The 15956-nt window shown below is 54.9% G+C and overlaps 1 protein-coding gene across 1 annotated transcript in view; it reads left to right on the plus strand.

Annotated features, from left to right (window-relative positions):
• Positions 1 to 15956, plus strand: part of Adgrb1 (adhesion G protein-coupled receptor B1) — a 71568-nt gene that overhangs the window by 46698 nt on the left and 8914 nt on the right. Inside the window, 6 exon segments of the mRNA XM_032916582.1 lie at positions 5439 to 5542; positions 7068 to 7170; positions 7819 to 7969; positions 8541 to 8610; positions 9856 to 9922; positions 11548 to 11633. Of these exon segments, the coding sequence (XP_032772473.1) occupies positions 5439 to 5542; positions 7068 to 7170; positions 7819 to 7969; positions 8541 to 8610; positions 9856 to 9922; positions 11548 to 11633 (581 nt within the window).

The raw sequence follows: 15956 nt of genomic DNA on the forward strand, positions 1-15956 counted from the left end.
CTTAGCAGCCACAGTGTCCCGTTGAAGTCCTGGAGATGGTGAGTGGGAGCCTGGTGGGTGGCAGTGTGGAGTTTAGAGACCTTCAGGAAGTGGCTGTCAGGTGGGTCCTGTCTCCACTCTCCTTGGAGGCCTGGGGCCTTGGAGACCTTAGAACTGGGACTGAGAGGCGGGCCTGTAGACCCTTTTGCTTTGCTTGCTAGAGAACAGAGAAGAGGAGCTCCTTCGCACAGCGCTTCTGCCTGCCCCCGCCCCAGTGGAGCCTGGGCTGCGGAGGTGGCTGTGTCCCCAGGCAGGGTTCTGGGGGTGGCTGAGGCTGCTGGGCCTGGCCCAAGTCCCTAGACAGGCCTATGGTCTCAGGGGCCTCCTTTTTTTGTTCCTGTGATTCTTGTGGGGGCTGCTGGTTTCTATGGTGACAGCATCTCAGGCCAGCTTGCTGCCTGGGGCTCTGGGTGCTGGCCCAACCCTCTACACTGGTGGGCTTTCCTGTCTTTACAGCCTCAGGAAGGCCAGGAGAGTGGGGGTAGGGGCTGGAGCTGCAGAGTTCTTGGGCCAGACTGGCCCAAGAACGGAAGGAGCCAGGGTCTGAGCTCTGGCCCCCAGCCCAGCCCAGCTCTCTTGTGGAAGGGGCCCTGGGATTGGAATGGAGGACTCTGGGGGAGAGGACTTGGCTCTCCTGGCTGTGAGCAGACAGATCTTGGCCCTCTGAGAGCCCAAACTCCATGTAGATGCTTGACTGCCCTCTTATTCTCTGAAAGTGAGAAGGGCATACTATGTTAGCTGGGGTCTCGTGGCCGGTCGGAACTAGAGGGACCTCAGTAGTTGCTACCAAACTCCTCTTTGATAGTCATGGATTCTGAGGCCAAGAAAGGCCAGTTTCAGATCCCATGGTGAATCTGGGTCCCATGTGCCTTCCAACTGGGCAGATCCATCATTGGATCTGCCTATACTGGAAGGTCTGTGAGCAAGACGAGGGACCTGGAAGGAGGACCAGACCAGGGAGAATTAGCAGAGACCATGTCTCTGGTTCCTTTGTACTAGCCCAAGATTGGGCTGTAGGAGATCGGAGTTGAAGACTGGGAAAATGGGCTTGTTTCTTACACATAGCACTATCCTGGATTGGCCTTCTGTCTGTTAGAGTCTCAGTTTCCCTTGTGAAAGGGGGGGGCTTTAACCTTAGGGAGAAGCACTGTTGTTGTGAGCTGGACCCCTGGAGCAGCCATAGCTGCTGTGACACTGGGAGGGAGCAGAGGGTTTGGGTGTGGAGCCTTCATAGGTAGAGCTGACCATAAATGCCTGGGATGGGGAGAATGAGGCCACCCTGAGGGGGAGGAGCAGATTGAGCGCCCCGGCTCTGCTTTGTGTGGCAGGAATCCATGGATGTTCTGGGGGCTTCTGCATCTCAGGTCAGTGGCCATATAACAGTGTCTCTGCAGGGTGTCATTTTAGAGCTCCTAGTCTCTGTAGCCCAGACGAGGCGGCAGAAGCTGAGTTCAGAGCCAGGTGGTACCACCTGGAGCCTCTTCCCTCACTTGTGTGATGTGATAGCAACCAGACCTTCCTAACTGCAGGACTCCCATGAAAGCAGCCTGTGTTCAGTGTAGGGCTTGAGCAGGGTATGGGGGTGGCTGGATGGCTATTGTGGGTGTGGCTTCTGTTTACCTCCCACTAGAACTCCTTTTGGTCTTTCTCCTCTCCTTTTCACCCAACCCTCCTGGCTCACCCATATTGGTTTCCACAGGGAGAGACCTCACTTAAGATGCTGGAGGGGAGGGACCAGAAAGTGCTCCTGCTAAGGTCTTCCTGACTTCTAGCTGGCTTCCTTGGCCCAAGCTGACATTTGAATGTCTAGGGTTGGGGGCTTAGGCAGAACCTGGTGGTGCCCTTCAGAGAGACTGGGGGCCCTGGAAGCAGTCAGCAGCCTCCTTCCCCCAAATCAGCATCTAGAAGGAGTTTGTAAAGAGGAGGTTTGGAGTGAGGTTCACAGGAGTTCACTAGCCTAGCTTGGGGCAGGGGGCGACAGTCATCTCATTTAGGTGAGAAAGGCATTGGATACAGGACAGGAGACAAGGTAGACAGGGTGAGAGGGAGGGCTGAGCTTCACACCAGGGGAAGGAAAGACAGGAAGGACAGGGCAGAGACCAGCAGGGGAGACATGAGACCCTGGCAGGAATAAGCAAGCAAAGGACAACCTCTCTGGCTGCAGAGTTGGCCGAAGTTGAGTTAGGTGACTGCAGAGAGAGACAGGTGTTCCTCTCGACAGGACCGGACCAGATAGTTGGGAGGTACCTCAGCCTGAGCAGAGACAATGTACCAGACACAGTGGCCCAGGGGACTCTTGTCTAAAGGGCCCGAGGTGCAGGTAGAGTGTGTGGCCCCCAAAGCTAGGGTCGCAAACTGGTCAAGACATGCTATGAGGGAGACAGACCTAGGAGCGGGAAGCTGGCTGGGAGCCAGGGTGTGGGCGCAGATGCTGCTGGGCTGCGGCTGCGGGAGGTGAGTAACCGCTCTGAGTCACACCTGTGAGTGGGATGCACCACCTGCCTGAGCCTTGTGGATGGACTAGGCAGTGTGTTTATGGTGCCCGACACAGCCTGGCCATAGTAAACAGAATGTGAGGCCAGCTGTTGGTGTCATTGCTTCTGGGACATGCCTCAGACTTAGCTGGTAGGGGACCAGACCCTAGTCCTGTGTTTAAGTAGCCAGGATTGGTATCAACATGTAACCTGACTCAGGGCTCAGCATATGACCAGGATGAGGACAGGTGTGTGAGTAGGGTCAGGCCCAGATGTGGCAGGGTCAGGTGTCAGAGTGTCACCAGGGTTACACTCAGAGTATGATCAGGGACAGGGCTCAAAGCATAACTGGGATTGGTCAGGGCTCAGAGTGTAACCAGAATCAGGACTCTGTGTGAATAGGGGCAGGGTTCAGAGTGTGGCCAGGATCAGGGTTCAGAATGTGAATAGGGGCAGGGTTCAGAGTGTGGCCAGGATTGTGGCTCAGCCTGTGACTGAAATCAGGGCTTAGTGTGTACATGGTCAGAGTTCAGCTTGTCTCCAGGGTCAGGACTCAATATGAGACTATGGCCAGAGCTCAGCCTGTGACAAGGATCAAGGCTCACTGTTTAGTTGGTATCAGTACTCACTAGATCAAGAAACAGAGTGGAAGCTGGCATTGCGGGCTAGAAGCTACTCTTTAGGAGGTGAGGCGTGTAGACCATGTGAAGACTCAGAATTAGGGAGCATACAGGGTGCAAATTGACAGCAGCCGTGTGACGTGCAGCTGAGGCCACTGATGAGTTATTCAGAGTCCTTGAGGGAAAGCGGCAGGCAGAGAACCTGAGGCTGGATCAGACGGAATGTTCTTAGGGTCTCTAGAAGGTAGTAACATCTTAGCTAAGAGAAGAGCCAGGCTGCAGAGATGGCTCAGAGGTTGGGAGCACTGGCTGCTCTTCCAGAGGTCCTGAGTTCAATTCCCAGCAACTACATGGTGACTCACAACCATCTGTAATGGGATCTTCTGGTGTATCTGAAGACAGCTACAGTGTAGTCACACACATCAAATAAATAAATATTTAGAGAGAGAGAGAGTGAGAGAGAGAGAGGAGCCAGGCATGTGAAGGTCAGAAGGACAGTGGTGGGTGATAGGAGCAGCCTGTGCAAAGGCCCTCCAGCATGGTGAGCTTGGTATTGAAGCTGATGACCCACAGTGGGCCAGCCTGGTCCTGTCTTCTCTCTAGGATTTAGGGTCTATTTCTTGTCCTGGGGGTTTCCAGTCTGACCCTCCTAAGAAGGCCTGGCATTCTCTTGACACTCCTGATTCACAGATTGCAGCTGCCCCCGGCCCCATAGAATACAGAACTAACACTTTCATGAGTGCCATTCGGGAGAAGCAAGCAGGCTAGGGGTGTCTGGTGGCTGCCAGGCCTAATGAGGGCAGGCAAGGCAGATGGCCATAGAGGTCGAAAGTGGAGTCAGCCGTGGCATGGGTGTGAGCCACTTGCTCAATTGACTGTGACCTTCTAAGAGTCTTGGAATTTTTGCTGGCCACAACCCCCACCTGTCCCTGTTACCTGGCCTCCCCTCACCTGGGACCGAGGTTCTTCATTGGTAAAGGAAAGTGTGATAGGACTGTGTGATCCTACAGGGCTCATGCCTGGGGAAAGATGTCCAGCATTTCAGTGTAGCGGATGCAGTGACGTCTCCACTCATCACTCACAAGTATGGCTAGAGAGAGACTTTAGAGGCTGCAGAGACACAGGGCTGGTCACCCAGGTCTCCTGCAAGACCCAGGGGCCTAGGGTAATTAGAGCCTCCTGCTACTTCATACAGCAGGAGTTCAGCCTCTGTCCAGGGTAGGTTCAGCTGTAACATAGGTGCCCGGCATGCATGAAGGACAGGCTTGGTGTTAGGGCCAGAGTGGGAGTCCTGCTTGTGCCAGGGGTATATGTATCTATATGTGTATCAGGTAGTTGGGTGCCTGTAGACGTGTTAAGCATGTTGTCTGTGTCACCCTGGGTCCAGAGCCTAGTTAGGCCACCTCAGGCTCTTTCCATCCTGGAAGAGGGAAAGGAAGGAGGCATGAGGGGTGGTGCAGAGCTTCCTCTATTTCTACCATGACTTATGGCCTGGGGTACCACATGGCTTATGGTGTGAGCCATGGCCTGTGTCATCATTTGCAGTGAACACTCCCTTGTGTGAGCAGGGTCAGCCTGCTGTGCTGGGCATATGGTAGAGAATGGTCGGGTCTATGGGCCCTGCCCCTGCACAAGGATAAGCCAGACCAGAAGGGCCAAGGCCCTAGTCTTGTGGAGTTGGGAAGTGAGTTTTGGGCAGAGTGAATCACAGTTTACAGTCTCTGAGATGGAAACACGGCAGCCCAATGGCCTTTGCCCTGGATTGGGAATACTGAACCAAGCAGGGAGAGGGGGACAGCCAAGATATGGAGGTGAATCAAGGTACCTCCCAGAGCGGGGGAAAGACAAAAGGAAGAGCTTTGGCAGGGCAATGAGAAATGGAACTGTGGGAAGAATGTTGGGGTGGGTGACCATGGAGTTGGGGGTGTTGGCCGGCTGCCCACTGAGATTTAGTAGGAGCTGGGGGTGGACACCACCCTGGGGCCCTGGCAGTGCAGAGCCACAGCTGACTGTGGGCGCAAGGCTGAGTCTATGCCTCCCTCACCCTACCTGTGATGTAGGGCGAACCCTCCCGGAGTTGAGGGGCAGTGACATGAAGGAGGTGAGGACTATTGCCAGGTGTGGCCTGTGACTGTCATTATACTTTCGAGGGCTTCTCCTCAGCAAGGGACAAAACCTGCCCAGCAGAGAAAGTCAGAGAACTGGGGTGGAAGGGCACAAGCCCCCCGGGGCTACGGGGCCTGGGCCAGACCTCTGGTTGCTCACCATGGGTCACGTCTCACTCCTTGTCTCCCCTGCTTCCCAGACCATGGATAAGGTGACCGTGCCATCTGTGACGCTCATCGTGGGCTGTGGCGTGTCTTCCCTCACCCTGCTCATGCTGGTCATCATCTACGTGTCTGTGTGGAGGTAGGTGCCCACTCCAGAAGCCAGAGATCCAGTCCTCCCTCTCTCCCTCCCTCCCTCTTTCCCTCCCTCTCCCTTGTACTACTCTGAACCAGCTGACCCCTTCGTCCTGTGCTACCTCTTGTTTCCATTCCAGGTTCCTGATTGCTTGGGCACTAAGGGGACACAGAGACAGAATGGGAGGGGGCGCTTGTTGAATATACAGGTCCTTGTTCCTGACTACATTCCTTGACAGACACCAACTTTGAGCCCAGGCCCCAGCTGGGCACATAGAGCAGTTATCTTTTGCATACTTGGGTTGTGGCTACCTAATATTCCTGTGTGCTCTCATATCTGGGCCTGCAAAATCCCTGGGGTCAGCATCCCAAGGCTACCAGGATCATCAGGACCTATGTATACTGCAGGCCCTATCTGACCATGTGTAGATTATAGGGTGGCACAGCCTAGCTAAACTCCAGGCAAGTGTGTATCTAGGAGACTTGCATAGTGTGGATCATCTTATGGCTAAGGAGCTCACTGAGGTCACAGGTGCGTCTGTGCACATGCCCCCACCAGTAGGTATATGTAACCAGCGGCATGAGCCAGTAGGGTGGCGTTCTCCATGCTCACCAGCATCCAGTTCCCCACCCAGTCGTTTACATTGAGAACATTCAAGGTCGTTGTACACAGAGCTGTTCTAGGGCTCCCCGTGCCGTGGCTGGCCCCTGTGACTGGTTATTCCAATTCTCTGCCCCATACGATGGTAGCCAATGATTGAAACTGATGTGCCAGTCACTGCCTGTGGGTAACAGCAAGAGATCGATGTGACTGGTGGAGGACGGCAGTTTCTGCAGCCTCTAGCGTCAGGTGCCCTCTGCGTTCTTCCCAAAGGCAGAACATCCAGAATGCCTCCCATAGGACTCCCTCTGCTCAACCTCTCGGGATCTCAGAGCATCTGGAGCTTGGAGCTCAGAGGCTGAATTCAACTCTGACCTGGAGAGGAGGCAGCTTGGTGTTTAAAGCGCCTTTCTCAGTGAGCGTTGCTGGCATCCCTGTGCCCTGTGAGCTGCAGACAGGAACTGTTCTGATGGCCAGTTGGGGAGTAGGGGACAGTGAAGTGAGGGATATGCCTGCAGCAAGCTTATCAGCCCCAAGGCTTAGCTAAGGGGGCCGTCTGCTCTCTGCTTGGCTGGATATTGTTTCCCAATGACTGGTGGTGGTTCATGGTGATGATGCTGGCCATGGTTGTGATGGCCATCGTGGCTGTATCGCTGTTGATGGTGATGGTGATAGTGATGGTGACGAAGGTTGTGATGGTTATGGTAGACGTGGTACTGGGGGTGCAGATGATGGTGGTGAAGGTTGGGGTGGTAATGGTGGTGGCAGTGATGGTGATGGTAGTGATGGGGTTAGGAATGACAGTAGCCATGGTGAGGATGGTAAAGACAGGCAGTAATTTCAGGGAGGAAGGGGAACTCTAGTGCTTAGGCAGGCCACATGACCTTGGTCCTTGTTAGGTGCTGACCTCAGACCCTGACCCCTCTCACAGGTACATTCGCTCAGAGCGGTCCGTCATCCTCATCAACTTCTGCCTGTCCATCATCTCCTCTAATGCCCTCATTCTCATTGGGCAGACCCAGACCCGCAACAAGGTAGGCAGCCTCCTTCTCCACCCTGCCCCGCCCTGCCCTGCCCCGCCCCGCCCTGCCCCACCCCACCCCGCCCTGCCCTGCCCTGCCTTGTATTCTCTGGTGTGAAGATGGAACTGTGCAGCTCAGTGTGAGGGCTCTCCATTTGCCTATCTTAGGACCCCTTCCTCACTCCTGCGCTGTGACCTCCTCACCCTGTCTAGCCAAATGTGACCCAGGGGGCTAAGCTTTGAGAGGGGGTCTTCATGGGCTACCCTAATGTGTTGGAGACAGAGAGAAGGTCTAGCCACAGACACTGCCGTGTGCCATGGAAGAACTTCACAGTCACTGTGACTGATGTGGGTCTTAGGGTGTGTGTCTCCCTGACCCCTGGGCCTCAGGTTCAGCCCTGCTGAGGGACAGACCTGCCTGGAGCTTCTCAGTGGGTTCCTGGGCCCAGTTTGCTAGGAGATGGGGGAGGATGATAAGCACTTAACGCCTTAGGCTTCAGTGGTCCATGTCAGGGTGAGGACCAGGTTGCTTCCTGTCCAGAACTCTCTGGTCTCAGAGTCATTGTATGCCAGATTTTTCCCGTCTGTTGCCACATGCACACAGGGGATGGGTGAGGGCCCGGGAGCACCTGCCCAGTCCCCTTGGCCCCTGTCTGCCCAGGTTGTGTGCACGCTGGTGGCTGCCTTTTTGCACTTCTTCTTCCTGTCCTCATTCTGCTGGGTGCTCACCGAGGCCTGGCAATCCTACATGGCCGTCACCGGCCGCCTCCGGAGCCGGCTCGTCCGCAAGCGCTTTCTCTGCCTGGGCTGGGGTAAGCAGGGCAGCTGGGGTTGGCAGGTGAGGGTGGACTGTGGCTAGGGCAGCTGGGGTATGTGAGGGTGGGCAGGAGTGAAGGCACACAGCTGGAGAGAGGGTATACAGTGGGCTGGGGTAAGCAAGCCTCAGGGGATGGGCAGCCTGGATCAAGACGATGGGCTGTCTCTGTTCTCAGCATTTTTATCCTGGCCCCTGCTTGTTTTTACCACGTCTAGAGTCTCCATTTGCTCTTCTGGCTTCTCCCTTTGAGCTTCCATTCCTTTATGAGGTTGCCAGAAAATGCAGCTCAACCTGTCCCATAGGCATTCAGATAACAATGACAGTATACTGTATCTTTCATAGCGCTTGGGACACATGCTCTAACAAGGACACCCTCTTTCTATGAGATTGAGTGACAACAGGCTGCGTCCCGCCCTCTGGTCTGCAGTCCTGCACCATCCCACCCCCGTCCACCTCTTTCCTGTGTAGTACTGCCCTCGTTTGGGACTTCCCACATGCAGCTTGTCCCTCGACCCATGTGGAAAGGGGGTGGCAGGACTGATCCCTTTCTTCTGCTCCTCTCCTAGGGCTCCCTGCACTGGTGGTGGCCATTTCTGTGGGATTCACCAAGGCCAAGGGGTACAGCACCATGAACTAGTGAGTTGGGCAGGTGGGGACGGAATAGCTTTCTGCAGACCCTGGAGATGCCCACATTGCTGGAACTGTATCAGCCAGCCTTAGGAGGGAGGGCCATTAGGCAGCTCTCTCACTCCTAAGCAATTAGGTCCTGTCCAGCCTGGTCAGGAAGATGAGAAGAATGTCTGGGGCCATCAGAGCCTCCTGCTTCCTCAGTAGGTGACCTCGATGGCCATGAGCCTCTGAAGTCACCCTCTCCATGTGTGCAAGAGTTAAGGGTGACCCCTGAGAACAGCAGATGCACCCTCCCCATGTGCTTTATAAGGGTCAATCAATTCCACAGATGAAGCCCCTGGGACCACAACAGCTGACCTAAAGCAGTGTGGGCTCCACAGGCAGAGACATGATCCCAGGCTCAGGATAGAGGTAGAAAGGGGAATGGAGGGGGACTGCAGGCTTGGCCGGCTCGCACTAGTTGGGAGCTGTGTGTCTAAAACCACCAGCAGGTGAGTCAGAGCAAACCTGACTCACTCCAAAGCTCCAGGTAGGTGGGTAGCAGGACTCTGGAGCCCTGATGTCTGAGCCATGTCGAAGACATTGATGGGATTCTGAAGGATGAAGAGGAGCATGCAGAACAGCATTGGCTAGAATGCCCAGGCCAGGGCTGGGGACAGGCCTGTAGCACTCTGAGTATTGCCTCTGGCAGCGGTTCTCAGCCTTCGCGTTCCAACCCCCACAGGGGTCACATGTCAGATATCCTGCATATCAGATACTTACATTACAATTCGTCATAGTAGCAAAATCACAGTTACGAAGTAGTAAAATTATTTTATGGCCGGGGTCACCATAACATGAAGAGCTATATTAAAGGGTCACAGCATCGGGACGGTTGAGAACCACTGCTCTAGGGTTTGATCTGCTGGTGTCATGGATGGTGTCCAGGGGCTGATAGTGGTCTGGGCTTCGGAGAGCTGGGCAGGTGAGCATCAGCCTAGTGACCTAGGACAGGACCCTCATGCCATGCATGCTTCTGAGGAGGCAGATCCTCGCTCTGGGCCACACCTCCATCTGGAAGTGGAGGTAGCGGTGGCTGCATGGGGACTCCTGAGGAGCCAACCCCCTCTCCCCCCCCCACACACACAAAGAGTGTGGGCAAATTTCCCGATTCCTTTCCTGGCCACCCAGCTCATACACACTCCCTAACACACTTGTTGCCTACTCTGTCTTGGGCATGGTGCTGGTTCTGACTGCTTGTTTCGTCCCCAGTTGCTGGCTCTCCCTGGAGGGGGGACTTCTGTACGCCTTCGTGGGACCGGCTGCTGCAGTTGTGCTGGTACCGACCCACCCCTCCCCTCTTCTTCCCTCCCCTCCCTCCACGGCTGGACCCCTGGGTCCTTCCCTGCCCCTTAGGTGGCCTGTGGGGACCTGGTCACCAGCAGTGGCAGCTCTCACCCCACTCCAGTCACTCAGTGTGGTACCCTGTGACCCTCTTATCTCCATGAGCATGGCTTTCCTGGGTACTGGGCACTGAATATGTACCTGCCAAGAGGCCTTTGTGAGCTTGGTGAGTAACAGGGAGGTGGGGACAGACGGACAGATGGACAGCTGAAGCTACAGGGACTGAGTAGACTTGGCTCAGGTCACGCATGTCCACCGCAACTGTCAGCGCCCAGAGTGCCAAGAGCTGAGGCTGCTTGTTTCCTGGTGTCAGCGGGGCCTTGCTTTTGGAGAGGAGTCCAGGACTATAGGTGGGGATTGGCCCAGAACCAGCGCTGGCCTGGCTCAGCATGGGAGTAGATGCTCTCTCTCTCTCTAGTCATTGTCACCCCAGCTTACCCTCTGTGGGAGAGGGGTGGCCAGGGAGCTTGGCTCAAGTCAGTGTGGTGGACAGGTGGCACAGGAGTGACTGACCCTGCAGAGTGTGAGAATCGAGTCTGGGGTGAGTGTGTAGGTGGGTAGAGACAGTCGGGTGGCTGCCAGAATCCCTGTTCCTTATTCCTCAAAGGCATCCAGACAGAAGGCAAGGTGGATGTAACTGGTCAGTGCCTCTGAGGGTAGCTGCTGGGCCAGAGCAGGTGTCATTTAAGAGCAGGCTCCAGGAGCTGTATCATAGGATCCTGTGCCCTGACCACTCATGCTATGACAGCCAAGCAGAGCCTATTGCAAGAGGGTAGCCAGGCCTAGAATACCTGCAGCCCAGCTCTGTGGTCAGCAAACTATGAGGCAGGGATACCCCAGGAAGCAAGGCCCTGCACATGACATCCTGACTGTGCAGAGCCATGGAAACTGTCAGTCCCCGGGCCTCTAGGCATGGTCTCTGGCACTAGAGCCCAGAGGATCTTTCCACCTTGATCTTTGACCCTTAGGGCCAGGTCAAGGCCTTGGGGTCCTGGCAGCCTTTCTACAAAAAGAGAATTACCCAGAGGCTCTGGGGAATTCTCTCAAAGTGGGGATGAGAAATAAGATTTGAGCAACACCTTATCCTTTATTCCACACCTTGGCAGAGATAGTTAAAGACAGGCAAGGTTCCAAGGTCCCAGGGCACAGAGACTCATACAGTGGACTTAAGACTGATTCTTGTCTTGGGTAGTAATTTGGTTAGTAGCTTGGAAGATGTTTCTGACACCCTAAGAGCCCTCAGGAGGCACCCAGTGAAAATCGTCTGTGGGATTGGAGGAGATCAAGAACAAAGGGTGCCCAGTATTAGCCAGTTGAAGCCATCCTTGACCCTAGGACTCATCTACAATTAGGATCTTACCATCATCAGGGGCCAGGGGAGGGGTGTTGGTGGTGTGGGAACATTGAGAACGGGGCACTGAATGGCTCCACCTGGCCAGCACTGGGGTCTGAATTGTGGGACACATGAGTAACCCTTGGAAGACTGTGGACGTTCTGGGCATGGTCGCTGCTGATCTAGGCACCCACGGGCTCTGGCCCACTCCTGCCTCTGCCCGGCAGGTGAACATGGTGATCGGGATCCTGGTGTTCAACAAGCTCGTGTCCAAGGACGGCATCACGGACAAGAAGCTGAAGGAGCGGGCAGGGTAGGCCCTGTGGCCCTGGCACCTTGCCCTTCTTGGCTGGAAAGACCCAGAGCCCACCCACCATTAAGTCCCCAATCCAGTTTAACAATTCAGGTGTCCTGGAGCAGGCTGGGAAACTGGGGCATAGAGTACAAAGGCTTTTTCTAGACGGTTGGTCTCTGCTTTGCTCTGTGCCTCAGTTTCTCTAACTGACCTGTAACAAGTTGGGACCCTGCAGAGTCCCCAGACACTGTAAGGCTCTTTCTCAAAGAGAGCACCCCCTACTGGGCTCAGGCTGGTGGGAGGACACCCCAGGCCCAAGGCTGGGAGAGCCTCTTCCCTGTTTCCTACCACAAGAGGTCTTGCCTATTTGGTATCTTCATCACTGGAGGATAGCAAGGGACAAGTGGGGCAAGGCTCCTCCCACACTAATCAGGCACCTGCTCTGTGGGTTGTCCTGGGAGTGAGGGATGACATGGGGGTCACTGCTGCCTCAGCTCAGGGACATGTGAGGGGTCACAGGAAACTGGGGTGGTGGCCTTGCCCTGCCCAGAGTTCTCCCTGTCCAGCCTTCTACATCCTGCAGCTGGTGTGCTGGTGTCTTTGTGGGGGTCCTACCCCTGCCCCTCCCCCCTGTGCCTGTCTTGCTTGGTGTCTTTCTCTGTCTCTCACTGTCTCTCTTTTTCTGGTTCCTCCTTTTCTACCCAGTGACTTCCCTGGGTTCCTGGTGGACTCTGGCCCTGGTTAAAGCTCTTGAGCAGGCTAGGGAGCTATCATTGTGCTGAGAGTACCTCTATGACAGAGAGGTTGGACCTGAGCTTCTAGCCTCAGCCTGGCTGTCCATCTCAGAATAGAGGGCCAGCATCAGAGTCTGAGACCCAGAACACATGTGGGTTGAACTGTGGCTGCAGTCGTAGCTGTGGAGGTCTTCCTGGACTCTCCAGCACTGGCCTGCTTGATTTGTTATTAGAGTAGCCACAGGGCAAGCAGCCATGTCTGTGTCCCCTCCTATCAGAGTAAATGGGTTTGGGAGATGGGGAAAGCTGGGAGCTGGAATCAGACCCCAGCTATGGGTATCCTGGGCCAGTGCCTAGATGAGGAGGCACCCTCCTGCTGTGTGTGCACGCACACCCCCTTCACACATCCACGGGCATGCATGGACGGGGTTGTCATACAGATCAGCCTGTCTATTTCTGTTCTCCTTGTGAGGCCGGCCCATGTGATAACATCTGGTGTGCCTATGTGGGAGGAGGAAGGATAGCAAAGCCTCCTTCGGATCTTGCTGCTCTCCACACTGAGACTGAGGCATGCTGTCAGTCAGCAGATGCTGGCAGTCTGAAGTCCTGCCCACCTTACTCCCTGCCTAGGCTTGGGTCTCGTAGATGCCTGAGAGCTTCGGGCTGCCATCTCTGCTCCTTGCCTCGCGTTTCCGAGGGAACCTGTTTGCTTTTGTTTCAGCCTTTGATTTCACTTGCAGTCAGCTGCCCGTGCCCCCCCTCGGGCATGCCCTCACGTGTGCTGAATGCGGAGTCCTCTCTGCGGCCGAAGCCACCTCCGACGCCACCAGTAACGCCATGTTAGTGCCTTGCTGCCACCTTGGAGCAGCCCTGCACGGGCTCTGCTCCCTCCTGACCCACATTTATTTGTTTTTATGTTTTTCTTTCATTTCTTTCATTTCTGCAGTCCCCTCTGGGTTTCCAAGGCAGACCTGGCCTCTACCCACCCTCTGCCTGCAGGCTTGTCTTTCCCAATTCAAGGCTTGCTTGCTATGCAGCATATAAGATACTTGGGAGGCGAGGAGTGGGTCAGCTAAGGTACTAGAGTGGGACTGAATCCAAGGTTGGGGTAGGCCTGCACTGCTTCCTGCCGCTCCCCGAGTCCCCCCAATAATGCTGGCCCAGAGCTTAGCCACAGCCCGCACCTCCATAAGACAAGTGGATAGAGCCTGGAGTGAGTGAGTGTGTGTGTGTGTGTGTGTGTGTGTGTGTGATTGTTTGGTGGGGCATGAACCTGTCAGTGTTGCTCATGTATAGGAGTGGTCGGATGTGTCTATAGTGTATATGTGTCAGTGTGCACAGGGGTGGTACCTATGTGTAGGAATGGGTGTGTTTACAGTATGCAGCTGTGCAGAGAGGTTCCCATAGGTGAGAGGAGCTGGGTGTGTGGACAGTGTGCTGCACATGGCAGTGAGAGTGACTGGTGTGCGCAGACGTGAGGAAAAAAGTATGCAAGGGTGAACTTGTAAGCAAGTGAGTGAATGGTGAGTAAGCGTGAGCGTGTGTGTCTGGGGACGGTGTGTGCCTGCAAACATGTTAACTGCAAGAATGTAACTGGGCATGGACAAGTGTGTGTAGATGCATGTATAGTTGAGATGTGCTATCCCCTGTACTCTGTGTGTGGTGATGGGGGTGCCTGCAAACATGTGACTGTAAGCGTGTAACTGGGAATGGGCAAGTGTGTATAGATGCACGTGTTATCCCCTGTGGGTATATGTGCTGTGTGTCTGTATGTATGCTCAGAAAGATATGATCATGAGTACAGGGTACTGAGCCCAAGGGGTATTGAGACCCTGACTTGGCTGTGACAACATAGCTGTGTTTTGGGTGGGTTGCACTCAGCATAGAAGGTCCAATCCAAAAGTTCTTCTTGTCCAGGCCCCTCCTTCAGGACATAGCAGTAGCAGAGACCCCACACACTAACCCTCTTGAGCAGACACTGGAACCCAGGACTCTTGGTGCCTCAGGCTGTGTGGGTAAGAAGATATGCTTGGTTTAGGACTCATCCAAGTGGAGTAGCCTGTTCCCATGCTGGGTCCATGCTGCTCTGAGCCCCGGTGCCCAACTTTTGGATCATCAGACAAACTCGGGTCCAGCCTGAGCCAATCAGCTGAGGGTCAGGGTTGCAAAGGTCAGGCAGCAGCTAGAGGTGGTGACACCCAGGCCTCACTGGAGCTCCTCTGCCCGAGGGTATCTGAATCCCTAGGGAACTTGTGGCTCCTCTTCCTCAGGGCTTCTGGAGAAATGATTTGGAAACGTGTGGCCCTGGGGGAAATAGAGAAATGGCAGAGCTGATTTTGTGGGAAGCCAAAGGGTTTCTGTCGATGGGAAGATCTGTTCCTATACCAGACACAGGTGACATGAGGGGTCAGGATCCCAGATCAAAGAGTGTCTGCTTTGAAGGAGAGGGGAGATGTCACTGGGTCCAGTGCTGTGGTGGGGACAAGTACAGAGCTGAGAATGTTCCTGCAGTGATGGGAAGTAATTTACTAGAGAGCCAGCCTGCCATTATTCTGTTCTAGCTTCAGGGTCAGGTGAGCTCACAGCAGGGGTAGGGGTACTGCATGCTGGCTTACACAGCCAGGGAGGGGAGAGGGAGGTGGGGTAGGGTAGCTGGCAGTGTGCTGCGGGGGGATCCACTCCATCCTCAGCTTCAAAAATATGAGTGGGGTCAGTAGGGATCCAGTGGGAATCCACATGGGGTTCCCACTAAGAAGGGAATGAGAATTGACTGGAAGTAGGGGCTTTATGTGGTACAGTTTAGGAGCCCATACTTCAGGGCATCGAGGGAAGAGTAGGTCATTAGGTTGACTCCCGACTTGGGCCTGAGTTGGGGATGTTGAGCCAATGGAGATCTGTGCAGGGCTAAGAGTCTTGTGTCTGACTACTGATGGCTACTATGTTCACCAAGTGGTAATAGCCATGGCTGCGGGTAAGAAGATTCCTGGGGTCAACGTATCATGGCTTCAGAAGGCACAAAGGTAGGCCTGGAAGAGGTCATGATAAAGAGCTGCTGTAGCCAGCTATATGGCCTCAGAGGCAGGAAGGAGGTGAGGACGGCTGTGTCCTTGCAAGGCCAGTGCCCGCATAGGACCCCTGCCACGGCTGTATTCTTCAGTTTGATGGGAGTTTGGGGGATCCTCTGCCTAATTGGGCCCTAAGAACCTCTAGCCTCTCCCATCAGCCCCACTGCCCTAGATCCTACTTATGTTCAGTCCCCTTCTCCCATCTGCTCCTTTGAGGGGACAGCAGGATGATCCCCACCTCCAAGAGAAGAGGCAGAAGCGATCCTGATGTCACCCCTGACTCATGGCAGTAACAGGGGCTACCGACAAGCCATGGTGGCTCATGGAACCTCAAGAATGCTAGGGCTGGAGCCAGTGTACAGTTCTCAAGCATTTAACATGCCCCAGAGCCTCAAGGCAGCACCACTGTCCCCACTTGAGCTTGGGAAAAGCTCGGTGGTAGGTGGGCAAGCCAGTACTGAAAGAGCTCAGGCTGCTAGGCTCCCTGTGCCAGCCAGGTGCTCCAAGAAGACACTGAGGGTTGATGGCAGGGGTGGCTCAGG

Source organism: Rattus rattus, chromosome 1 (assembly GCF_011064425.1).
Source record: "Rattus rattus isolate New Zealand chromosome 1, Rrattus_CSIRO_v1, whole genome shotgun sequence".
NCBI lineage: Eukaryota > Metazoa > Chordata > Mammalia > Rodentia > Muridae > Rattus > Rattus rattus.